Source organism: Zalophus californianus, chromosome 15, assembly GCF_009762305.2.
Source record: "Zalophus californianus isolate mZalCal1 chromosome 15, mZalCal1.pri.v2, whole genome shotgun sequence".
Lineage (NCBI taxonomy): Eukaryota > Metazoa > Chordata > Mammalia > Carnivora > Otariidae > Zalophus > Zalophus californianus.
In genome coordinates, this window is record NC_045609.1 from 33519818 (window position 1) to 33547146 (window position 27329).

The 27329-nt window shown below is 41.4% G+C and overlaps 1 protein-coding gene across 2 annotated transcripts in view; it reads left to right on the forward strand.

Moving 5' to 3' along the window:
• The first annotated feature begins 17183 nt into the window (after positions 1-17183).
• MCU (mitochondrial calcium uniporter) overlaps positions 17184-27329 on the forward strand; it is a 200902-nt gene continuing 190756 nt past the window's right edge. For both annotated transcript variants that reach the window (XM_027596291.1, XM_027596293.1), the window contains exon 1: positions 17184-17357. In XM_027596291.1, the coding sequence (XP_027452092.1) occupies positions 17211-17357 (147 nt within the window). In that variant the 5' untranslated portion in view covers positions 17184-17210. The remainder of the gene's footprint in view (positions 17358-27329) is intronic.

Below are 27329 nucleotides of genomic sequence, written 5' to 3' on the forward strand. Positions count from 1 at the left end.
TATTTTTTTTTAACCTTTGTAAAAACCCAGAGAGGAGAATATTATTTTATTTTTTTTATTTTTTATTTTTTTTAAAGATTTTATTTATTTATTTGACAGAGAGAGACAGTGAGAGAGGGAACACAAGCAGGGAGAGTGGGAGAGGGAGAAGCAGGCTTCCCACCAAGCAGGGAGCCCGGTGTAGGGCTCGATCCCAGGATGCTGGGACCTTGACCTGAGCCGAAGGCAGACGCTTAACGACTGAGCCGCCCAGGCGCCCGGAGAAAATTATTTTACAGATGAGGAAGCAGAGGTTGAGTATCTTGCCCATATAGATTGCATTGTAGTTAGACCTGGGTTTAAAATCTAGTTCTTGGGGTGCCTGGGTGACTCAGTTGGTTAAGTGTCTGCCTTCGGCTCAGGTCATGATGGTGGAGTCCAGGGATCAACCCCACGTCAGGCTCCCTGCTCAGCAAGAACCTGCTCCTCCCTCTCCTGCTCCTCCTGCTTGTGCTCTCTCTCTGTGTCAAATAAATAAAATCTTTTAGAAAAGCAAAATAAAATCTAGTTATCCCAAACGACTTCCAATACCCTTTCCACTATGTCACAGAAGTCTATGGCAATATTTTTATTTTTACCTTTGAGGCAGTTTCTAGATAAACCTTAGGCTACTTGATGACTTTTTGAGAAATGGATGCAGGAATATTTGTTTTGCATACTTCAGCAAAGTATAGACATTAGACATCAGATTGTGGCTCTTTTTGGTGCAGGAAGGTAGAAATGCACTTCTTCGAGTCTGGGCACCATTTGCCTATTCATTTTGGGTTCACTAAAGGTACTACAAGTGAACTTGCTGGTTGTCGGCAAAGTCCTGATGAGAACTACGAGTTGACTTGCTGTTAATAAAGGATTTCCTCTACTTTGTAAAACAAGATAGAGGACTCTAATGAGTGAACTGGGCTACAAGCTTTTGATATTAGCATAGCCTAATGTTAAGTATTAGAGAGCCTTTAAAATGTTAGATACAAACTGAGGGTTGCTGGAGGGGAGGGGGGTGGAGGGATGGAGTAACTGGGTGTTGGGCATTGGACATTGTTGTAATGAGCACTGGGAATTATATACGACTGATGAATCACAGACCTGTACCCCTAAAACAAATAATACATTATATGTTAATTAATTTAATTTAAATTAAAAAATAAATAAAATGTTAGAGAAAAAGCAAACAAGTATTATTTTCTTTTTTTTAATTTTTTTAATAGATTTTATTTATTTATTTGAGAGAGAGAATGAGATAGAGAGAGAGCACGAGAGGAAAGAGGGTCAGAGGGAGAAGCAGACTCCCCGCTGAGCAGGGAGCCCGATGCGGGATGCGGGACTCGATCCCGGGACTCCAGGATCATGACCTGAGCCGAAGGCAGTCGCTTAACCAACTGAGCCACCTAGGCGCCCAAACAAGTATTATTTTCAATTTACTTACTCCCTAGAAAGGTTATAATTACTAGCATTTGCTGACCACCACCAATTCACAAGTTGTTACACCAAACATAGATTCTAACTCAACCCCTCCCTATGGAATATTGTCTTAATAATTTGGTGATGAAATTATCAAAATCAGTAATGATTAATTCCTGTGGAACTACATCTAGAGAACTTCAGGTAAAACCTCTTCCTTCTATAACTAATTGTTCAATGAAAATTTGAGTTTATTATACACCAAGCTCAGTGTTAGGCACTATGGTGCCTTCTCCACAGTGAAATATCAATATTGTTCAATAATAGTCAATAATGATTGAGTGAGTGAAGGAAACAGAAAAAGTCAAATACATGGCGTTTACCCAAAGGTGCTAATCATCTAGTATACTGAAACATACCAAAGAAATTAATGTATCAATGGAATTATTTAAAAGACACAAAATCTCCCTTATATTGCTATTTTTCTCATGACACTAACCCCTAAGGCCTCAGCGTGATGACTTTGGAGCTAATAGTATACGATACTACAGGATTTTCTCTGAGATCTTTATCATGTACTGAACTGTTCCATTTATCAGGGGAGATAATACAGAGGAACAAGTATGTGGTAGAAGATATCCTGGATTCATATCTTGGCTCCACTACTTCAGCCAGGAGATCTTTTTTTAATTTTTTTTCTAAGATTTTATTTATTTATTTGACAGAGAGACACAGCGAGAGAGAGAGCACAAGCAGGGAGAGTGGGAGAGGGAGAAGCAGGCTCCCTGCTGATCAGGGAGCTGGACACGGGGCTCGATCCCAGGACCCTGGGATCATGACCTGAGCCGAAGGCAGACGCTTAACCATCTGAGCCACCCAGGCACCCCAGCCAGGAGATCTTTTGCAAGTAACCTCTCAATGTCGTATTTTTCTCATCTGAAAAGTGAGGGCTTGTATAGTATTTTCCTCAAAGGAATATTGTGAGGCTTAAGCAAGATGTTACAATGTAATATTTATTACAGCACCCAGCATAATACTTTGCTGTTAGCTAGTACTCAATACTTTTTTAAAGATTTTATTTATTTGAGAGAGAGAGATCGAGAGAGAGTACGAGTGGGGGAGTGGGGAGAGAGAGAGAAGCTGGCTTCCCACTGAGCCCGGAGCCTGATGTGGGGCTTGATCCCAGGATGCTAGGATCATGACCTGAGCCGAAGGCAGACGCCTAATGCCTGAGCCACCCAGGTGCCCTGCTACTACTCAGTATTATCATTAACAGTATTTTTCTTTCTTTCTTTCAGATTTTAGAAAAATACTTTAAAATCTAGACTTAATTAACCTTCTTATGACCTTGTCCAAGGGTCTGTTTCCATATGCTGCCTGCCAGATGGACCACTTACAAATGAGAAACCTGTGTGCTTACGTGTGTTAAATTAGACCCTTGAAGGTCAATGCAGTGTAGTAAAGAATAGTGTTGGCATAACTGAACATGTACAAGTACGTGAACTCTAGGAAGCAGTTTTCTGTGGAGAGGTGTGGTATAGTGAGACAAAGATAAGCATGAATCAGACTGACCCAGCTTGACTCAGCTCCTCACACTGTACTTAGCCTCCTTGAATAATGTCTTCATTGCGTTTCCTGAGGGAAATTGCTTAAATTTGGGGGGCCATTATATTTCTCATCTGTAAAGTTGGGAAAATAATACCTAACTCACTGAGTTTTTTTGTGATGACTGACTGCAGAGTAAGCTCAGTAAATTCACTGAGGGCTGTGGCCAGGCATTGGGAAGGTTAGTGCTCTTTTTTTTCTGTGGCTATCTTGGGGAAATGAGTAGCAACAGCCCCGGCGGCAGGCAGGGCAGCCCCTCAGCGACATGATGATGCATGTGATTTACACAAGTCTATCACAAATGGTTGTTCAGTGGGCAAGTTGGGCCAGTTTTAAAAGTAGAAATCTAGTCTGTACTCCTCTCTCCAAGATGCTCTTTTTTGAATTTGTACAAAAGTGCTCCATTTTCAACCCCATTTCTTTTTTTTTTTTAAAGATTTTATTTATTTATTTGAGACAGAGAGAATGCGAGAGAGAGAGAGAGAGAGAGCACATGAGAGGGGGGAGGGTCAGAGGGAGAAGCAGACTCCCTGCTGAGCAGGGAGCCCGATGCGGGACTTGATCCCGGGACTCCAGGATCATGACCTGAGCCGAAGGCAGTCGCTTAACCAACTGAGCCACCCAGGCGCCCCTTCAACCTCATTTCTGTACCACTTTCTTTTCATTTCTTCTCACCTCTCCAGGGGCTCAATGACTTCATATGGCCATGACCTGTCCCTGCAGCTTCCACTGTCTCACCTCTCTCAGCTCATCCTACACCATTCAGTTCTGCCATGAAAATTCTGATCTCTCCAGAGTCCCATTCCTTCAGGACTCTTCCACGAGATGAGTGCTAATTGCATAAACTAATTCAAGCTAAGGAATCAACAAGACCTTCCTTTAGTTATACTGTCCATTGGCATTTTAACAGAGGTTTCCAGTGTTTCCACCCAAAGGAGCAAACACTGTGAGAGTTTGAAGTATCAAGGGAAAGATCATGTAGAGCAGTTTGAAACAGGGAACTTTTCAGCACAGCACATAGTAGCTGCCCTGTCTGCTAATGTATCAAACTAGAGGTGGAGTTGAATACAGACCAAGAAGGGGAAGCTGTGTACGTTTAATGAAAGAGCCTGCCTGTCTCACATTAGCTAGTCCATTTAAAGAGTCAATAAGAACTTTGGACCCTATACCAATACCACCTCTGAAGGAAGAGAACGTAGGAGGGGCAGATTTTGTGGTATAGTGAAAAAAAAAAAAAAAGCCTTGAGTGTCAGGAAACTTGGATTATAGTTCTGCCTCTACCACTAAATAGCTTTGTGAGAGGCACCTGGCTGGCTCAGTCAGAAGAGCATGGGCTATCGATCTCAGGGTCGTGAGTTCGAACCCCACATTAGGTGTAGAGACTATTTAAAAAAACACAAACAAGCCCCCCCCCAAACCCTTTAAAATAAATAAATAAAATGTCCTCTCCCTTGGGAAAAAAATAGCTTTGTGGCTTTGGACAAGTCAGGTATGTGCTTAGACTTCAATGACATCACCGAGGACTGAGACTGCATTAGAGAACCTGTGAAATCTTTTTCAGGTCTAACCTTTCATGTGTTTTTTTTCCCCCCACTGTATCCCTATTCAGCCTGGGGGGAAAAGCAATGCTGAACTGTAGTTTCAACAGTATGACATCGAGGGGCCTCTGGTGGCTCAGTTGGTTAAACGTCTGCCTTCGGCTCGGGTCATGATCCCAGGGTCCTGGAATCGAGCCCCAGGTCAGGCTGCCTGCTTGGTAGGAGCCTGCTTCTCCCTCTCCCTCTGCCTATACCCCCACTTGTGCTCTCTCACTTGCTCTCTCTCTTTCTCTCTCAAATAAATAAAAATAAAATCTTAAAAAAAAAGAACTGCAGGGCGCCTGGGTGGCTCAGTTGGTTAAGCGATTGCCTTCGGCTCAGGTCATGATCCTGGAGTCCCTGAATCGAGTCCCGCATCGGGCTCCCTGCTCGGCAGGGAGTCTGCTTCTCCCTCTGACCCTCCCCGTCTCATGTGCTCTCTCTCATTCTCTCTCTCTCAAATGAATAAATAAAATCTTAAAAAAAAAAAAAACTGCATATCGAGAGTGCTGGCTTCCAGAGACATTACATTAATGGTTAAGAGTGTAGGTGTTGGAGTCCTTCATTCCTGAGTTTGGGTACTGAGTTAGCATAAATTACTTAAGCTCGATTTCCTCAGCTGTAAAACAGAAATACTAATTCTTAGTCATAATGTTAGTGAGAGGATTAAATGAGCTAATACATATTAAAGCACTCAGCACTTGGGAGGTCCTCAGTACTTACCTCTCTGGGTCTCTATAAGACTAGGGCTAAATTATTTCCAAGGTGCTTTCTATTTCTGTCTTTCAGTCTCTATCTTTTTATTTGTAATAGAAATGTGTGTTTTAGTAATTTGGCCAGTTTTGAATTTAATAGCTCAACTATCCCTCCCGTGTGCACAGAGTAGTTTCCCAGAAAGATCTCCAAGTCTGAACTATTCCCATAGTGTGTAGGAGGATCATTGCTGGTGACGAGGACGTAAGAGTTGTACAGTTTCAATCTGAAAATCCTTGCCCCTGGGCGCCTGGGTGGCTCAGTTGTTTAAGCGACTGCCTTCGGCTCAGGTCATGATCCTGGAGTCCCGGGATCAAGTCCCACATCGGCCTCCCTGCTCAGCAGGGAGTCTGCTTCTCCCTCTGACCCTCTTCCCTCTCATGCTCTCTATCTCTCATTCTCTCTCTCTCAAATAAACAAATAAAATCCTTAAAAAATAAATAAATAAATGAAAATCCTTGCTCCTGTACTTTCACTCCCAATAACACGAAACACTACATCTGTAGATATCTAGGTCCCAGGCCACACGACAGCCCTAGAAGTCATCATTATTCCCCTATTGATAAAGTGCTGTAGCCCCTCAGACCCCAAGATATTTGTCTTACTTAGAAGGCAATTAATCGCATTCACCTATAGGTAATAATTTGATTAAATGTGAATATACCACATGCCGTGGATTTCTAGCATCATGTTTCTTTTTTTTCTTTTTTTTCAAGATTTTATTTATTTGACAGAGAGAGAGCACACAAGCAGGGGGTGCGGCAGACAGAGGGAGAGGAAGAAGGAGAAACAGGCTGCCCACTGAGCAAGGAGCCTGATGTGGGGCTCGATCCCAGGACCCTGAGATCATGACCTGAGCTGAAGGCAGATGCTTAACCGACTCAGCCATCTAATTCATCTTATTGATGAAGAGTTCAGCACTGCTTTTAAGCCCAAAGACTTGATCACAACAATTCTTCAATCCTATATTTGATGGTCTGCTTCCTGGATCACTCCTGGGATCAATTCTTTTTCGATCAGCAGACGAAAACCGTATCAGTTACTTGAGAAGAGATAATTTAATATAAATAATTGTTAACTAGGTGTAAAGATGTTAACTAACTGCAAGGGTAAAAAGAAAACTTGGGAGACTCATGGGGTAGCAATTGCAGGAAGCAGCTACAATCCCTCTGGCTAAGAGAACAAAAGAAAATGTTTAGAATTATTAAAACTAAAGAAGGGGACTTTATTAACAATTCTTCATATTAAATTGCCTCTTCAAGTAGTTGGTGTGCTTTCTGTCTCCTGACAGTACTATGATGGATACAGTGGTTGTGTCAACTTATGCTCCCACCAGCAACATATGAAAATTGAGATTGCTACATGTCCTTGCCAGAACCTGGTGTTTTTCACCTTTTTCATTTTGACTATTTTGCTGGGCTTCAAATGCTATAGTGCATTGTGGTTTTTAATTTGCATTTCCGTTGTGGGGAATGAAGTGAAGCACCTCTCCATTTGTTTATTAGTTATTTTGATTGCCTCTTTTTGTGAATTGCCTGTTGAAGTCTTTTGCCCATTTTTTTCTATTGGGTTGCTGCCTTTTTCCTATGGGTTCATTAGAGCTCTTGGTATATTTTGGACATGAGTTCATGTCAATGTCATCCCAGCTCTCTGTCAATATGCCTAGGCAGCATTATTAGCACAGATGTTCTTCCTTTGATTAAATGGCCCTAGGGACTGAATTACTTCAACAAACATTAAGAGCAGTGGAGTAGAGGTACTAAAAAGTTCTCTATTGTGAGAAGATAGGAATATGTATTTCACTTATGTATTTATTCATTAATCCACAAATCTCTTTGAACATATGATTTTAGACCATTATGTACAAGGAACTATGCCAAGTATGTGAACTTGCTTCTTTCTGAAGTATTAGACTCAGCTTGGGAACTTTACACATATTATCATTGTAATAAAATCAGAATCTTGCAGTAAATAAAAAAAATTCTTCAGGGACCCAGAACATTTTTTATTTTAAAGATTTTATTTATTTATTTTGCAGAGAGAGACACAGCGAGAGAGGGAACACAAGCAGGGGGAGTAGGAGAGGGAGAAGCAGTCTTCCCACTTAGCAGGGAGCCTGCTGTGGGGCTCGATCCCAGGACCCCGGGATCATGACCCGAGCCGAATGCAGTTGCTCAACGACTGAGCCACCCAGGCGCCCCGACCCAGAACATTTTTGAAAACTGAACAACTCATAGCCACTAACTACCTGAGGTCAGTGAATATCAATGCTGAATACTTGAAAAAGTGAATATCAAAACTAAATACTGAGAAAGTCCTGTGCAAATGTTAAAAATGCCTTCTAGATTTTATTAAGACTCCTATTTTTATTTATTCATTCATTCATTTACTCAAATCAAATATTTGTTAAGCATGTATTACGGAAGAACATTAAATGGAAACTAATTTCTTAGATCTTTTCTTCCACATACTCATTCTGGATAGCTTCAACCCTCCTATGGCTTCATTTACCATCTGTATGCTAATGACCCCTGCATTTATTTCTACAGTCTACTCATCGGGCTCAAATAACCAACTATCTGCTGAGTATTATTGCTTGGATGTCTCAAGGCACCTGTCATACAACATTTTCTTTTCTTTTCTTTTTAAGATTTATTTATTTATTTATTTATTTATTTTTTTTTTTAAAGATTTTTATTTATTTATCAGAGAGAGAGAAAGAGGCAGGCAGAGGGAGAAGCAGGCTCCGTGCTCAGCAAGGAGCCCGATGTGGGACTCGATCCCAGGACCCAGGGATCATGACCTGAGCCGAAGGCAGACGCTTAACCGACTGAGCCACCCAGGCGTCCCTATTTATTTATTTTAGAGGGAGAGAGCATGCACAGGTGCACGGGTGAGTCAGGGGAGGGGCTGAGGGAGGGAATCCCCCAAGCAGACTCCCTGCTGAGCGCTGAGCCTGATGCTGGGCTGGATCCCATGACCCATGAGATCATGACCCAAGCCAAACCAAGAGGTGGGCACTCGACTGATTGAGCCACCTAGGCACCCCTGTCATACATTTTCAAAACTGAACTCATCATCTTCCCCCAACATATCTTTTCTGTATTTCCTCTTTCAGTGTATGGCACAAGCATCCAACCAAGTTGCACAAGTGAGACAGTTAGAAATCTCCCTTGATATCTTACTCTCCTTCATTTCCCCCACCCCCAAATATCCTATCAATTACCCATACCTTTTGCTTCAACTTCTTATATACAATCTCTCTCAAATTAGTCTATTTTTCTCCCATGGCCGATATTATGAACCATATTGCTAGCATTTCTTGCCTAGATCTCCTAATTTATTTTCTTGCCTTTAATATCTCTGGTCTCCAATCTATTCTCTAATCTCTCCCATTTCTAAAATCCTTCAAGACTTAAGCTTTATTCTTTGGGTAAAGTCCAAATTCCCTAATACAGTTTATAGGATGCTATGTGACTGATTCCTGCTGCCTCTCTGGTATCATATCTCACTAATCTCCGTCTGGCATTTACTCCCACTAATCTGTCAGATCTCACCAAAGGGATCCCCTGAGATCCCTTCCCAGATCCTCAAAAAATAGGTAAAATGCTCTCCTACAATACTCTCCTATTTCCCTTATCTTTTACTATATGGTAAGCTTGTGAGGCCAGATCCTTTTGTTTGTTTGCTTGTTTGTTAGCTGTGGTAACTGAACCAACAAATCACCTTATTTATTGAAATAATCAATGAATTTTTTGGAACTCAGGGATAGCCATTATTGTAGTTAGAATACTGTACTACAGTAAGTTCTCTTATTAAATTTAAGAAATATTTCAGATCCTTTAATATAAGGAGATATTTGGGCACAAGCAGTTACAACTAACACACTTGGAATTTTGCATAAGCCAAAGTCCATCTTATTTATTGAGACGCTTTTAGTGAGCTATTGTTTGTGAGGACCATGTGTTAAAAATTTATTTGCCAAGATGGAACAAAGATTGCAAATTACGATCCTAAAGAATGCATTCTGGAAATGACTAGGGTTTTACTTTTCAAAGTTGGCCTGCTTACTATTAATGTATATGTAAAATTTGATTTAACAAGATTCATTTATTTCCCAGGACTGTTTTCAGGAGAAGGACCCATGTTCACAAACAGGAAATTGTCTATGTTTATATTTTTTCATCTCCCAAAACGCAAAATTGTTAAGAAAGCAGTGAAGGCCTATTTTAAAAGAACCATCAAATCTTTACAGTCCTTTTCTTCTTCTTTTTTAAAAGATTTTATTTATTTATTTGACAGAGAGAGAGTATAAGCAGGGGGAGCAGCAGAGGGTGAGGGAGAAGCAGGTTCCCAGCTGAGTAGGGATCCTGACTCAGGGCTTGATCCCAGGACCCTGAGATCATGACCTGAGCCAGAGGCAGATGCTTAACTGACTGAGCCACCCAGGTGCCCCTACAATCTTTTCAAATCCTCTTAATTTTAATAATTATAAAATATCATGGGAAATGACCCAAATTAACTCAAGATTCTGAATTAGGACCCTTTCACATGCTATCCTAGGTTTATAATCTAGTGGTATTTTGTGAAAATTTCCTCTTCTTAATAATGATCATGTTTTGACTGAATAGTCAATAGATCCAAATGCTTCAAGGCCTTAAAGTAGTAACATCTATAGGTGCTATAAATCTTGCTTAAATTTTAACAAGTTCTATTAAATGAATTATTCTTTCTGATGCTGGAAAAGCCAAAGAGCGCTGTTTCAACCTAATCTATACATCTTAGCAGAGCAAGGCATGAAGGAAGGGATGCAATGTCTTCTTATAATTCTCTGAGATTGAAATTTTCTTTATACTCTGGCAATGAACTCGTTAGAAACTATTTAAATAGAATTGTATCCTACTACCCAATGACAGCAAAAAAACCCTACAATTTCTTCATATGTCTTCTTACTAATTTTGTTGGGTGGAGTGATTTATTATGTTGGCAGTATGTTTTAAATTTATGTTATATTGAGACTCCAAGATAACTCAAGGGATCTTTCTGTAATTCTTTTGAATGATCTATAAATGATGGACTGCAAAGTTATGGGAAGAATTGATCCCATTTCAAGGTTAGGATGAGCATTTTAGAAAAAGTAATACATGATGCAAAAAATGTGAACTTTGCAAAGTTTCTCCTAGCTTATATTGACCAACACATAAGAGGCATTCATTTTTCTCAACTGACTGATCAAATGAATGAATAAATGGATTATTCTCATCCAGGTCTTATCCCCTCCTCTTATTCCAACTCCCAATTAATAGTAATTATTTTCTGAGTTTATACCCACATTTTAGATAATTGTGCTCCCAAGTTTTGGCAGCTGGAATGGCTTTTAAAGTGCCTAATTAAGAATGATTTGTTAATAATTATTATCTCTTTGAAGAATTTTCTTCCCCTTTTCACTCTCTTAGGCTGTTTTTACACTTTCCAAGTCTCATGCTGCTTTTTATTTCTTAGGCTAGCTTTTACTAAATAAAAGAGAACAGGGGCGCCTGGGTGGTTCAGTTGGTTAAGCAACTGCCTTCGGCTCGGGTCATGATCCTGGAGTCCCAGGATCGAGTCCCACATAGGGCTTCCTGCTCAGCAGGGAGTCTGCTTCTCCCTCTGACCCTCTTCCCTCTCATGCTTTCTATCTCTCATTCTCTTTCTCTCTCAAATAAATAAATAAAATCTTAAAAAAAATAAATAAAAGAGAACAAAGCCCTTTTTCTCTCCACCTTTTCATAAATGTGACCCTTTCTGTCATTCTCTCCTTGATCCTTTCCAAATCAGCAGTGGTTACCATAAGTGACGGCTGAGAGACAAGATGCCAAGTGCAATGGCTAAATTTAAAGAGCAGCATTCGCACCTGTTGTTAACTGGCAGTGACCAGTCTCACGCCCACAGCTTCCTCCACTCTCTGCCTCCTACCAAGTGCAACCCACAGCCCAGAGTCTTTATGCGTTCACATATAAATAAGTACCGATATGTGAATGAATATAGAATGAATATAGCATTTGACATTAAATTTGTTTAAATTCAGAGGAGCTGAAATTTGGGCAACACTCAGCATTATATAAAGATGAATCTGACCTTGAAGTAGGTAGACTAATGTGGCTAGGTATTTAAGGAATTTTTGATGGACTATGGGTTTTGATGGATTTTAATGGACTATCTCACCCCAGAATAATTTTGTTAGACCTGCCATACTTTGTGAAAATATTTTGGCTATTAGCATTGGGAGGGTCCTATAAATTTAAATGTGGTGTGAAAGAGGCAATCCCAGAAGTCCTTATCATCATCTAAGAGTTAGCTTAAATTAGTTTGCCAGATTGGCAACACTAACCTGGAAGAGTTCTGTAAGAGAAATGTAGTAACATAAATAAATTTGATACAAATTATACTTAGATGAGAGAAGGGGACTGTGGCCCAGCCAACCAGATTAGTCTATTCAAATAGGTCTGATAACGAAGGGAGTGTGGTGGACCTCATTGTCGGATCAGCTCACATCAAGTACCAAAGTACTATGATACAAAGTCAAACAATAAATTATGAGAGTTCAATTTTACCTGGACATTTATTCTCAGAGGAGGCAAAGCTGGTCTTCAAAAGAGTAGAACAGGTGGCTTATCGGGACAGTAGGAGCAGAGTTGAAGGTTGAAAGGTCAGGGCATATTCAGGGGTTAGGTTGTAAGTACCCGGAGATTGCTGAGAGAGGGGAGCACTTTACCAGTTTGGAATTTTGTTATAATTCAGTCTTGTCAGAGAATGTTCTTATGATTTTTTGGCACCTTTGGATACTCTGGAATGGTGTTCAGTTCCATCAGAATATGTGCTGAATTCCTATGCTGAATTCCTATGGAGGTGTGGTTTATTTGAATGCAAAATTAGTGTTCTGCCCCTGTGAATCAGTTCAGATAGAGGCAAAAGACTTCCTGGCTCCAAAGGTCTAGTAATTAGCAAAGGCTGTAGGAAGCCACAACCAATCCAACACAAAAGGGACAGTGTTAATGTTTGCTGCCAACCTCTCAGATCTTAAGAAACATGAACAAAGACAGTCCTATTTGAACAAGCCCTGCCTTTCTCAAATCAATGTTTTCCCGGTGTTCTGCTCTTGATAGAAGAAAACTTGTGGATTGGAAAGACTGTTTGGTTAGAGGGTCGCTGAGTTACAAAATGCTTATGGAGTCAGTCATTCTTTGGAGGCCAGGGCATGAGACTCCTGTCACACAAAAATTTTAAGAGGTCATATGTAAGTATAATCTATGTAAATTAGGTATGTAAACTATGTACATAATCCAGTGTAAGGTTGCAGTCTATATTAGAGTAAGGGAGATGGGAGTATTGGGGGAAGAAAAGGAGAGAAATAAAAATGAGGAAGGAAGGGCGCCTGGGTGGCTCAGTTGGTTAAGTGACTGCCTTCGGCTCAGGTCATGATCCTGGAGTCCCGGGATCAAGTCCCACATCGGGCTCCCTGCTCAGCAGGGAGTCTGCTTCTCCCTCTGACCCTCCCCCCTCTCGTGCTCTCTATCTCTCATTCTCTCTCTCAAATAAATAAATAAAATCTTTAAAAAAAAGTGAGGAAGGAAAAAAATGTGTGTTCAATGAAGTGAGCCTCGATGTGGATATGGACAGGAAGGGATATGTGATGGGGTTTATGAGGAGTTCACCCCTTCTCGGCTACAGTTACTCGAAATATTTCTGGTCCAGAGAAGTTGGAAAAAAAAACATAAAAGATTATAGAAATGAAGAAGTCATGGGAAAGTGAGTGGTAGTGATGGCAAGATGCCTGCTGATGGGTAGGGGTGGAGAAATAGGAAATGACCTCTGGGAGGATGGTCAACCCCAAATAGCCAGCAAACAGATCAAGGCTGTGATTTACGAGATGATAAATATTTGAAGGTAAAACCTTTTCCACTTGCTCTCCTTCTTCGTGTACTTTTTTCCTATTCTTTAAGAATTGCTGATCTCACTTGCATAGTAATTCACACCATCTGTGAACCATGAAACACAGCCCCCCAACCTCTAAGCAGATCCCTGTCATGGTTTCTTGCCCGTGTCAATGAACTGTGTGCATCACCTATCCTGGCTATTCTGGAAAGCTTTTAGGCAAATACTCCATTGAGTTGAGTCATAATTGGGAGCTGACTTCAGTGTACATTTTAGTAGGGAGCCTAGTTAGGGTTTCATGCTCCAGGAAATCTGTTCTGATTAGTTTTAGCTAAAAAAAGATCAACCTGTTTTAAGGATTGGCACAAAAACAACTCTGTGGCCATGTAGATTTCAGTGACCATGTTTTTATAATGATGAAAATAACACGCAGATGGGAAAATGTTAAGCCATTCTAAAGGGTAGCTACCCCTCTAAAGTCTCCAGAGTTAACATGTTTTTTGTTTATTTTTCCAGAAGTCACTATGGACCTGAAACACATATATAACATATAAAAATATGTATAAGTAACCTTTATACATATAAATACCTTTAAAAGGCTCATCTGTACTAGATTACTACTTTTTATTTTTTTTATTTTTTATTTTTTTTTTAAAGATTTTATTTATTTATTTGAGAGAGACAGCATGAGAGGGAGGAGAGTCAGAGGGAGAAGCAGACTCCCTGCTGAGCAGGGAGCCCGATATGGGACTCGATCCCAGGACTCCAGGATCATGACCTGAGCCGAAGGCAGTCGCCCAACCAACCGAGCCACCCAGGCGCCCTAGATTACTACTTTTTAAAAATTATTTATTTATTTATTTATTAGAGAGAGAGAGCACAAGCAGAGGAAGCGGCAGGCAGAGGGAGAAGCAGGCTCCCCGCTGAGCAAGGGGCCCGATGCAGGGCTCGATCCCAGGACCCCGGGATCATGACCCGAGCTGAAGGCAGACGCTTAACAGACTGAACCACCCAGGTGTTCCATATTATTATTTTTTTAAAGTATAGATGGAATAATTCATTTTGTTAATGGTTGCATAATATTCTGTTATAGGGTTAGTCTCTTATTAACCAATTCCCTATTAGAAAACATTCAGGTTTTCTTCAATTTTTAATTCTCAAAAGTTATATTTTAAAGTTTTTTTACGATTCCTTTGCCATCTTTTATAAAACTATTATCTCTAGAGTGATCAGCATAGTGCCTGGCATAGCAAGTACTCAATGAATTTTAATTCCCTTTCCCCTTGTATGTAATTTATTATTTATTTTTTAGGAATGAGGATACTTTCTGTTCCGCTATCTACACTTTCTTATTATGGGTGCTGGCCAGCCAACTGATGTGAGATAAATCCTTTGCAGCTATGGAAAAAATTTTCTCTGTGAGGAGTTAATTGATGTAAAAAATTTTTCTCTGTGAGGAGGTAATTGTATAATTTCTAGCCCTGGATTATTAGAATTCAATTTAGTGGATCCTCAGATTACACAGCCTACCTGGGGCGCATCAGTGGTTTTATCTTGGTAGATAAAAGATGACACCTTTAGTAAATAAGAAGGAAGCTTTTGGTAATCCCTCTAGTTTCAGGTTTATGCAGTTAAAAAAACCCTATTTATTGTGTTTTTTAAAAATGTTTGTTTATTTATTTATTTATGAGAGTCAGAGAGAGGCAGAGGCAGAGGCAGAGGGAGAGGCAGAGGGAGAGGCAGGCTCCCTGCCTAGCAGGGAGCCCGATGCGGGACTCGATCCCAGGACCCTGGGATCATGACCTGAGCCGAAGGCAGATGCTTAACCATCTGAGCCACCCAGGTGCCCCTATTGTGGTTCCTTTGCAAATGCACAGGACCAAATCTCAGAACTGCAGGATGCATGTCTAATTTCTGTATTTGGAAAAATAAGAGAAAGACAATTCCAGTAGAACTTCTCAAGGTATAAGATAGAGATGAATCCTGATTCATAGGAAGATACGACAAAGGCACAGAAAATAAAAACAAAAGTAAAATTCATGGTAATCCTAGTAAGAAGGAGGAAATGGTGGGGCACCTGGGTGGCTCAGTCGTTAAGCGTCTGCCTTCAGCTCAGGTCATGATCCCAGGGTCCTGGGATCGAGCCCCGCATTGGGCTCCCTGCTCCGCGGGAAGCCTGCTTCTCCCTCTCCCACTCCCCCTGCTTGTGTTCCTGCTCTCGCGCGCTCTCTCTCTGTCAAATAAATAAATAAAATCTTAAAAAAAAAAAAAGGAGGAAATGGCACAGCGTCGGTAAATAGATAACATGCAGATGGGATAAATATAGATGGGCAGAAAATGATTGTTAAGTGAAGTTGTTCCAGGAATGTCACGAATTTCCAGCTAGGGGGATTAGTGTGTGCAGCTGTTGAATGGGGGGGCTCATCTCATTCTTGAGCTCTCAGGTTCCACTTGTTGTGCAATAAATGCCTTTTGGGTGAGTGGTGTAATATTCTCACCTGTAGAAGCCAATCATTTTACTGTTCTGGGGTGGGGTGGAAGGAAGTTCCACTTCATTATTTAGCAATTCTTGGTCAAGCAAATACCATTTCAGTTAAAGTTTAAACACTATTATTAGAACAAGTGATACAATAAAATTGTATGTGTATTTTTGTTTGTTTCAACTTGATCACCTAAGGCTACACTACCAAGATGTTTTCCAAAATTTAGAGTAATACTTTAAAAAAAACATTATATTTATTTGAGAGAGAGAGAGCATGAGCGGGGGAGGGGAGGGGCAGAGGGAAAGGGAGAAGACTCTCCACCGAGTAGGGAGCCTGATGCTGGTGGGTTCTCCAGGTCAATTCCACGACCCTGGGATCATGACCCAAGGCCGAGTCACCTGAGCCACCCAGGCGCCCCTAGAGTAATACTTTTAGCTGCTTACCAAACTGTTTTCCTGCTTTAGATTTTAAAAGATGTGAGGACTAACTAGCTTATAGTAACAGACAGCAAGGAAATCCTCTTCTATGAAAATACTTTTTTTCACAGTCTTTAATAAGCTTTCTGATCTTGTTTCTTGGGGGAAAGAAGTATTTTTCAAGAGAAAGCGATCAAGAATGATTCCAAAGTGTATCCTAATGACTAGTTTATTTAAAGTATGAAAATTCATTAAAATAACCTTTACATGACTTTTATTACATTACCAACATGTTCTGTTTCCATAGTTTAATAAGTGCACACAGGGTCAAAGATAGTAAGAAAATGATTTTTCCTTCTGGAGAGTGTAAGAGTATCAGTCTAAAAGGTGCTGTAAAAATGAAATGAGTATTTGAAATGTATATACGTCTGTTAATTCACCCTGATGGCGTGTACTCATTCTGGGACTTTGATATCATAAGCATTCTATCCCTCCTATATTATGCTACATATCACGGTCACTGGATCACTCTTTGATTAATTTCAGCATATCCAAATACCATCAGTTATGAATGATAACTCTGGGCGTGTCACTGAGAGTTCTAGCACCCCTACGTTAATGATTACTAATTTGGTACATATTTTGCCAACTTAGAACACTCAAAAAGTACAAAGCTTAGCACAAATATCTGTTTCCCCAGTTACCCTTATCATAGCTCTATCCTTGGTGAAGATTAGCCGAATCGAATATGCCGTCTCTCTACTGCTGCTATTCTGAGGGGCGCGGGTACCAATTACCCGTACCTTAGAATTTGCCCGTAATCGACTATGTCCCACAATAGGTAACTCTGGAAGTGACAGGCAGCCTCAAGTGTGGTTCTCCCGCCTGTCGATTGGGCCTCGCAGGAAGCTCCGCCTCACCAACTCAGCCAAGGGCGGCAGTTGGCCCGGCGTCGGTGAGTGGCGGGTCTTGGCTCCGCCCCGGCCGTCCGCTGCGCTGCCTGGGTCGGCGCCGTTTCCAGTTGAGAGATGGCGGCCGCCGCAGGTAGATCGCTCCTGCTGCTCCTCTCCTCCCGGGGCGGCGGCGGGGGCGCCGGCGGCTGCGGAGCGCTGACTGCCGGCTGCTTCCCCGGGCTGAGCGTCAGCCGCCACCGGCAGCAGCAGCACCACCGGACGGTGAGCGAGCACGCCTGGCGGCTCCGGGGAGGGCGGGGCGGCGCTGGCGTGTGGGAGCCGCCGGCGGGCAGGCCGCCGGGGCAGCGGGCGAGTTACCTCAACTCGCGGCCGCTCCCGAGCTTGCCGGGCACCGAGGAGCCGCCGTGCCCTTCAGGCGCCTGCGGCGGCGACCAGGAAGAAAGGGAGGGCGGAGGAAGCCGAGTGGAGGAGGAGGAGGGGCGATGGCGGGGATGTTCCCGCAGGACCCGGGGCACCAGGGCGGGGAAGGGACGGGACTTGAACCTCTCACTGACTAGCCCCCGATCTTGGTCCCTCCCTCCTTTTTTTTTTTTTTTTTTTGACAGCTCTGCCCCATTGCTTGCGAACTGAGCCCCGTGCAAGTTGTCCCCTTTCCCTCCTCCTCCGGGCGGGTTGGGATGTCCTGAGTTGCCGCGGCTGCCTGGTGTATGTGTCAGGAGAGTGGCAGTGCCATGCTTCTTGGGCACTGTCTCCGGAGAGCAGCCCAGGACCCCAGCGGGGCCGCTCCCTCGTCCTCTCTCGGCCTTTTGGGAACGGGCAAGAAGGATAATCAAACTTTATCCCCCTGCGTGACTTCCTGCGTGTGTGGGCATGGGGAACAGCCCCCTCGCGATGGATGCTGCATTGCTTCAGGAGGCAAGCTCCATCCCCTCAGGTCCTTAAAGGTCCTCGGTGGTCCTTTTGGAGGGCTGGTTTATCAGCTTGTTCACGCGTGCCTGAAGAAGGAAGGGTGGGCAGCGGGCGGAGGGGAAGTGAATATGGCAAGTTGTTCATAGAGGCAGGGATTTGGTGTTTGAATTAACCAGTTATTGCTGGATTTCATTGGCTGGCAACGGAGGAGAATTTCTGTTTGAACAGCCTTGGGATGTATTTGGGAGTGATTGTGAATTGTTTTTTCAATTGCAAGAGATCAACTTGGCATGGAGTTCTTGACCTAACAAGTCAGCGGGTTCTCTTTCCTTGGACTTTCTAGACCCATTTATGTTGGTCTCTGGCCAAGTGTGAGGGAAGGAGTGTAGATTTTATTTCCTAGGGCTAAGTTGTATAGTGTAATGAGAGAATCACTGCAGACGGCCTGATAGAAGAAACTAGTACCTTCAGATCTCAACAAATACATCCACCTGTCTTAACCTGATCACATAGCTCTTGAGAGGAAGCTGAACTGGAGGTTTTCAGAGGATACCCCAAGACTGATTGACAGTATGAAACCAAGTGTCTGAAAGAGCTATGAAAAGAACTAATGCTCTGTAAATGCAAGATGATATTGTTATTATTAGTCACACGTATGGATCCTATCTTCATTCTTCTGAAGAAAATTTGTACTTCGTATTTGGCATACTGACATATTGCTTTGCTGAAGCTCTTGGGTGAGAGCCGAGCTTTTCCACAGTTCAGTTTAGATTTGCATGTTTCAAAGCCTCCATTTATGTGTTTTGTTTTCTTAAAAACATAAAGCCACCCAGAAATCTGATGGCATTCCCCTCTCCCTCAAACTATTTAAATACTTCCCAAGTTGTCTTTATCCCTGTATTTTGCTAATACGTCTTTTGACTTTGCACAGGTTTTAAGGCTATTCGGGTGTGGTATTCATTTAGCATTTTTAAATTTATGCCTTGTATATTTTCCACTATGCGAATCTGTCAGGCTGTGAGTGTCTTCCTTGTGTGGGTACTTCATGAAAGTGTTCTTCTGTGCTATTCTGGGGTGGGTAAAAGTGATGTGCTGAATTTGTAACTGAAAGCACAGTTAAAGTGAAGTGTTATTTCTGAAGGGCTGAAGTGTTATCATGGGAATGTTGACTTGTAAATGAACTTAGAATTGTACGATTTTGAAAAAAGTTGTACCTGATTATTTAAAATATGTAAACAGGTTTTTTTTCTTTTTCTACGATTGCTCTGAAGCCATCCTGTATATAGCTGTCTCCATCTGTTATTCTATGATTCCTCACAAGACTCAATTTGAAAGGCATCTCTTAGGGATTTAACTCTTGACATTTTATGCCTGAAATTGAGGCCCAGAAAAGGGAGGGACTTGGCCAGGACTACACAGCTAATATGCAACAGTTTTAGGATTCCCACCCACCCCAGATATTCTGACCCCCTTATCATGTTCTTTGCATTTTAAAGTGCAATTGCTCCTTCATAATCTCCTCCTTTTCAAAACTAGTGTTTGTTAGGAAAGTATTGGTATTTTAAAGTCCCATGAATGGGACTTCTGTAAGTAGCTGTTGTTGGAGGCAGAGCTGTTGAATGAGGCAAATATGGAAACAAACAACTTGCTCTTATAAAGGGCCCTGAGAGACACTGAGGTTGAATCTTGCATAGGACACATTCTGTGCATGTGCAGCAGATGGCACTCTGCATTGGACTAGATCACAAGCCCAGCTTGTGCCACTTTTGTTCTGCTGTAGTAGGTAGAGTAAATTAGAGCCAGGGGGACATAACCAATTATGGTGCTGGTTAATTTTTTGCTTGAGAGGCATGCGTTTTGAAATCTTTTCTGAGTTTACAGAATGAGTCCAAAGCAATACAGTTCAGCTCATGGGTAAGTGTGGTTTCGAAGTTATAAAACATAACTTGTCCCTTCCCCACCTTCCTCATTAAAAGGTCATACAACTGAGTAAATAGAAATAAAGGTGCAGGGGCTTATTCGATATTTTTATCTGGCGTAATTTTTCCTTTCCTGTGTGAAGAGCCAGTTTATTGCTCCTCAGCTTGTGACTGTAACAAAATGTTGCATGCCTTTCTGTGTGGTTAGTGAAGGTGGCTGCTGTTTGCAAGGATGGTTCTTTGACGGGGAACTGCCTTTCATCGTGAGCTGGGTAATTGCTTTGCTAAATCAAACTGTCTCACCTCTTATTATGAAAGCCTGACTGTTAACATTTCCTAGTGGTCAACGGCTATGCTGAATTATTAACTCTCTTAAGTGTGTCATTGTATTGTTATAGTTTGTGGCCATCCCTCTCTATTTTACACTTTATAGTTCTTTGGCAGTGATAGCATTTCAGTTTAACTTGACAGTTTTAACAGGTAATATTACCTGACAGAGAGGCAAGTCCCAATTCTTTAATTGGGTTTCTCAGGGTCTGGCCGGTCTTACTTAGCCAGATTCATCCCAGCACAAATACTCCGCTGTACTTAAGCCAGTGTTCCGTATATCTATACTAAATGTTTATGTAGTTCTTGCAACTGAATTTCAGTCTTAATCACTCCTCTAACCTCTTAGGTCCATTTCAGGTTAGCGACTGTGACCTAAGATTCCTCTTTGAAGCTAACCTCCTCACTTTACAGATGAGGAAACAGACCTAATGGCAGCTGAGGGAAGTGACTTACTAGGTTATGTGTGTGGTTTATTACATCTAGGTTTTAAAATTCCTTTTTTTTTTTTTAAGATTTTATTTATTTGACAGACAGACAGAGAGGGAACACAAGCAGGGGAGTGGGAGAGGGAGAAGCAGGCTTCCCGCTGAGCAAGGACCCTCCCTTCTCCCCCCCCATGCAGGGCTCCATCCCAGGACCCTGGGATCATGACCTGAGCGGAAGGCAGACGCTTAACGACTGAGCCACCCAGGCGCCCCTAGGTTTAAAATTCTTTAAATGGAGGTGGATTCAAGATGTTCTAGTCAGAAGCTTAATTTGTGTGATTCCTGGCTCTTGATCCCTCTCTATTCTATTCTGTCCTGTCCAAATTCCGATAGGATTTATTATTAGCAGGACACAGATTGACACTGACTTGTCTTGTTATCTATATATTTCATTTGTGGGTGCCTTATCTTATAGGAGAGGTAGGGCAATATTGCATTTTTGTCTCTCATAGACTCCAACACAGTGCTAGGTATATGGGTGACACTCAGATGTGCATTAATTGAATATGCACCTTTTTGTCTGCTTGCCAGTGAAAAGGTATGCTCATCCACTCCCCCCAGCCCCTTGTCCCCAGTTTGACTTGTTTAATGACCTGTTACTTAAGTACCCACATTTGAGTAATTTAACTTTGCTATTGCCAGTGCTGTCTTTGATCGTATATTATACTTCTTTATGGTAGTATACCCACAGAGTGGGTACCTTTGGATTAGCTCTGTGGTGGTACTTGCTTTCTGCCCAAAGCCCAGCAAAAGTATGATTAATACCCAGATTAATAGAAATATATGATTGAATCAAGTTCTAGAGTTTTTGTTGTTTTAGTCTACTTTAATACTAAGATTTTGATGGTTCTGGATAAATGTTTAGAGCAGACTTTTAAAATTACTGTTATTATTTTCTATTGAAATATAGTTGACACACAATGTTACATTAGTTCCAAGAGCAGACTTGTTTTTAAGGAAGCAACCATCCTTTTTTATTTTATTTTATTTGAGAGAGAGAGCACGCACAAGTGAGAGAGCATGAGTGGGGGGAGGGGCAGAGAGAGAGAGGGAAAGTACACTCCCCGCTGAGCGGGGAAACCCCATGTGGGACTCAATCCCAGGACCTGGAGATCATGACCTGAGCCAAAGGCAGACACTTAATCGACTGAGCCAGCCAGGTGCCCCACAACCATTCTTTTATTTATGTTAAAATCGTGCTTATTTTGCACCCCACAAAATATTTGAGTAAATTTGGATTTATTCAACAGATTATGATTATTTGAACTTTTCTAAGTCCCGAGGGGCTCTGTTTTAGGCTTTATGGAACTCTACTCCAAGAGGAAATCTAAGTAGAGAATGCAGCATCGAGAATGGTGCATATCAAAGATAACAACAAGGATCATTTTTGGTTTTGGGGCTGCCTCATGTTTGAAATCCAGAGTGGTCCTGGTCTTCTACAATAGCACTTCATTGATACTGTTATCTGAATAACTGCAGAGATGTTGCTTTCATTTTTTAAAAGATTTATTTACTTATTTGAGAGAGAGAACGTGATGGAGGGGAGGGGGAGAGGAAGAAGGAATCCTTAAGCAGACTCCCCGCTGAGCTTGGAGCCTGACCCGGGGCATGATCCCAGGATCCTAAGATCATGACCTGAGCCTAAATCAAGAGTTGGACACTTAACTGACTGAGCCACCCAGGTGCCCCCTCATTGCTTTTTTATATTCTAGCTTTGTGTCTCTGTGGGTTTTCTTAAAAATTACTTTTTTTTGTTTTGTTTTGCTTTTTGTGATTAAGGACAACACTACCTTTTAAGATCTTGAGATAATCACTTAACATAAGGGAATCCTCTATTCTTTGATTAATGCCATATCATGGCTCATGAATATTTTATAATTACTGGAATAACATGTTATTAGGAAAACTAAGATGTTACCATGAAGGACATGTACTTAAAAGAATTGTAGACTTGAGATCTCAAAAAGACCATAGATTAAGGAAGTAGGGCAAGAGTGGTGAATGACTTCTTCCTTGGTAGCCCAGCCAGTTACTACAGAGCTGAAAATGGCTCCCCCATCTGCTGGCCTTTGCATTCATTTCTTTTCCTACGAAATTACACAGTTGTGCGTTTTGTTTTGCAAACAGTTAAGCAGAGGTGGGTTTTAAAAAAGGGAATTGGGAGCATATTCTTTCAGTAAGTGCCTAAACTCAAACCCAATCTTTTTTTTTTTTTTAAGATTTTATTTATTTATTTGACAGAGAGAGACACAGCGAGAGAGGGAACACAAGCAGAGGGAGTGGGAGAGGGAGAAGCAGGTTTCCCGCCGAGCAGGGAGCCCAATGCAGGGCTCGATTCCAGGACCCTGGGATCATGACCTGAGCCGAAGGCAGACGCTTAACGACTGAGCCACCCAGGCGCCCCCTGAAACCCAATCTTGAATAATTACTCCCTGATTTAGGTCAAGCTTGATGACACATGTTAAAAAAATCTTGTCCTCTGCATGTTGAACATGCAAGAGTAACCGTCCATTTAATTATTTCACTGCACTTTGTTAAATGCAGTGAGAGAGCCTGTGTAACATGAAAGTTGACTTCAAGCAAAGTAATTTTAGTAAGTTTAGTGAATTATTGACCCATAAACTGTGTATGGGCTTAAATCTTTTGTTTATATATATATATTTATTTTTAATTTTATTTTTTTATATGTTTTTATTTTTAAAGATTTTATTTATTTATTAGAGAGAGAGCACAAGCATGGGGAGGGGGAAAGGGAGAGGCAGAAGGAGAAGCAGACTCCCCACTGAGCAGGGAGCCTGCTGTGGGGCTCAATCCCAGGACCCTGGGACCATGACCTGAGCCGAAGGCAGCCGCTTAACCGACTAAGCCACCTAGGCGACCCCAATCTTTTATTTTGATAAAAATATAACTTGGTAAATTACATCACCAGCTGGGTCTAATAGCATGCTAAAACTGAACTTTTTCTAATGCGGTTCTGGAAAAAACTGAAAATATGACATTGCATTTTGACATCTCTCTTAAAAATGAGAGCCCTTTTCAAAGATTCTTTAAGGACATTGATAATATGTATTAAGAGTGGGGTGTTTACCTCTTACACTTTGTTTCTGAAATTCTCAGTTTTTACTATGTGTTGTATACTTTATTGTTTGGGGAGCATTTGTAATGATCACCAGAGAATTGCTGAGGAATCCATTATGTGTATGAGGCTGTCCAGAGGATATTCTCCAATGTAGTCTTAAACTGTACTGCCTTACAGATTACAAGATCCTTTAGACTTCTTTTTTCATTCTAAGAGAGGCTACATTTTACTTCTTATCTATAGTAAGTGGTGTTACAGGATGTTTGAGTACTAATATCTCCTTTAAACTTTAGAGAAAGTTAATGTGACTGATTTTTTTTTTTTGTCAAATAACAGGAGAGTAAGTAGGTTAACTTGAACCACCTGACCCTACGTGGAGGAGTAGATACAGAAGGAAGCATCTAAGATCTGAGGGCATTGTGTTACCTCATTTAATTCTCACCATAACCTTATGAGAGGCATTATTACCCCAGTTTTATTGATGAGGACACTGAGGATGAGGTAGGTTTCTTTCTTCTTAAGTGTCATAAACTGTTTTAATGCTAGGGATACAATGATGGACAAGACAGATGCTTTGGAGGTGAAATTTAAGTCTAGGTTTGGTGGGGTCCCAGTGTGGGGCCTCCTTTCCTTTTGTCTTCTCCTTCAGCCATGTTTCTTTCTCAAGCATCTACTGCAGTTTTCTTCCAAGAGATCTCACCATCTTTCTGAATACATTCCTTAAATCCCTTTCTCCACCCTCTCCTCCAGGTATTAGGTAGTAAGGGTCTAAGGTATTGCTTCCTTAGGATCTTTGTAATTTAGCTAAGGATTCTAGAAAGTCCCACCCATTATCGAGCATTGCTTCTAGATCACTTTTAAAAACATTGTCTAGCATACTCAACAACCTTCAGGCAAAATACTTCCCCCATTGTACAGATAAGAAAATGAAGACCTAGGAGGGGTAAGTAACCTGGAGTCATTCAGGAAATATCTGTTGAACTACTGTTTGTAACTTGCTGTGCTGTGAAAGAGAGATGCCTCTGAGGTGGTCCAAAGAGGTCACAGTTTGGCTGGGAGACACCAACAAGCAAGACTGTAACTGGTTATACTCCCCGTCCCCCCATGGAGGTTCATTGGGAGCATTTAGACTTAACTCAAGAGAATTGGGGAAGGCGTCACAAGGGAGGCCTCACTTAAGCTGAAATAGGAGGAAGTAAAATGTGTGGGGGACTGGAAAGTTGCAGTTCACATTCTAGATAGCACCAACATCTGACATGACAGTCTGAGGGAGGAAGATGTATTTGAGAAACTGCCAGTCGTTTGTTATAACTGGAGTATGGGCAAGAATAGCCAGAGATTAGACTGGACAGTAGTAGTGATACCAATAATAACTAATATTAAGTGCACCACGTGTTATGTACTTTACACAGGTAATCTCACTTAATTTTTGTGACACCTGTGGGTAGGTGCTGTTACTATCCTCCTTTTATAGATAGTGAAAGTGAGTTACCTCAGATTGGTTGATTTGCCCAGGATCACAGCTGGTAAGTGACACTCAGTTAGTAAATGACTTGCTCAGGATCAGACAGCTGGGACTGGCGTACCTGGCGCCTGTCTCTTAACCACTGTGCTCTGGTGAGGGAATCAGACTGTGAAGGGACTTGTGAAGGAGTTGGAATTTTATTATGTAGGTCAGTGGTTTTTTTTTTTTTTTAACTCAACCCACAGTAGAAATACATCTTATATCATGACCCAGAATGTGCACGTGTGCGTAAAAGTAGGAAAAGTTTCACAAAACGGTATTTTTACTGTGTATGAGACATACATAGTTTCTGTGCTGTTTTGTTGAAGAAATACTGGTTGGGACCCATTTAGATTGATTCCACAATTTAAGCCACAGTTTGGAAAAAATACTGCTGGTCCATAGGTGAGTGTCAGAAGAATTTCAATTAGGAGAATCACATGATCAGTTTGTGCTTTTTGGTAGTTACAGTCGCAGCTGTGTGAAGGCTGGATTGGAGAGGATGGGACCAGAAAAGTCAAGAGGCCAATAAGGGACATCTTAATGGACTAGGCAAAAGATGCCTGAATGAAGACAGTAGCATTGGGAATATAGAAAAGGAATAGAGAGAAGGCAGATTTAGGAAATAGAATTGATAGAACTTGATGATTGGACATGGACTATCACTCAGCTGGTACCAGGTAGAAAAGGTAATTCATTTCGAGGGCTGTCTGATTCTGTTAATGCTCAGGTGCTGAAAACTTTGTTTCTGGACCTTCTCTGTGTATTTCTTTTTACAGTCATGTTAAGTATGTTTCGTTGTTGTGATTGTTGTACCTCTGCTTTTGTATATAAAAATGTGTTGACCTGGTTTAATGATTTTAAATTTGTATATCAGATGCCCACCTTATCCCCATTTTCCTGCCCCCCCTCCTCCCCCATACCATCAGAATCTGAAAGATTTGCACACCAGTATGGAAAAAGTTTACAAAGCATGATGAGCACTCACCAAATCCTTGTTGAAAGTGTGTGTTCTGTGTATTATACTCTTCCAAAGCAGAAACTTCCCATTACGTTAATTAGAGGAATATTTTTGAGTAATTTCCTTTGACTTTGTTCTCTTTGACTTTCCACTTTTGTAATATTTGTTTACCTTAGGGAATATTGAACATTGTATGTATGATGGTCTTTTTAAAACAAACAAAAACCTAGCTATTCTTAAGCATGAAACCATTTCTTAGTAAAATTTTAGCAACCTCCCTTTCCCATTAGGAATGAAGATAGAAGATTCCTACTGCTTCTGCTACCCCAGTTTCTCAAGAGAAGTATAAAAAATAAAACCATGTAATAATCAAGAATGAGTTATATGGAGTGATTCTCTAGTATTTTAATTGATTCTACTGGATTGCTTTATTTATTTTTTAAAGATTTTGTTTATTTGACAGAGAGAATGTGATAGAGAGCATGAGAGGGGGGAGGGTCAGAGGGAGAAGCATACTCCCTGCTGAGCAGGGAGCCCGATGCAGGATCCGGGGACTCCAGGATCATGACCTGAGCTGAAGGCAGTCGCTTAACCAACTGAGCCACCCAGGCGCCCTGGATTGCTTTATTTAGAAAGCATATATTCTTTGGTCTTTTAGGTATTATAATACAAAGGTAAGTATTTATTTGATAACTATGACAATTCTTAATTTTTTAAAATATTTATTTTAGAGAGAGTGTGTGCAGGGGCGCTCAAGTGAGCAGGGGGAGGGGCAGAGGCAGGGGGAGAGGGAGAGAATCTCAAGCAGACTCTGCGCTGAGCTCAGTCTCATAACCCCAAGATCATGACCTTCACTGAAATCAAGAGTCAGCCGATTAACCGACTGAGCCACCCAGGCACCCCAACTATGACAATTTTTAGAGCTGTTACAGTATCTGCTTTGCCAGAAGAGATTGTCATGTATGAGCCTTTTGAAATCTATGGGAGCAAACAATTGTATCATGAAAGAATTTTTTTAGTTTTCTGAGGTAGATAAAAGAAGAGTT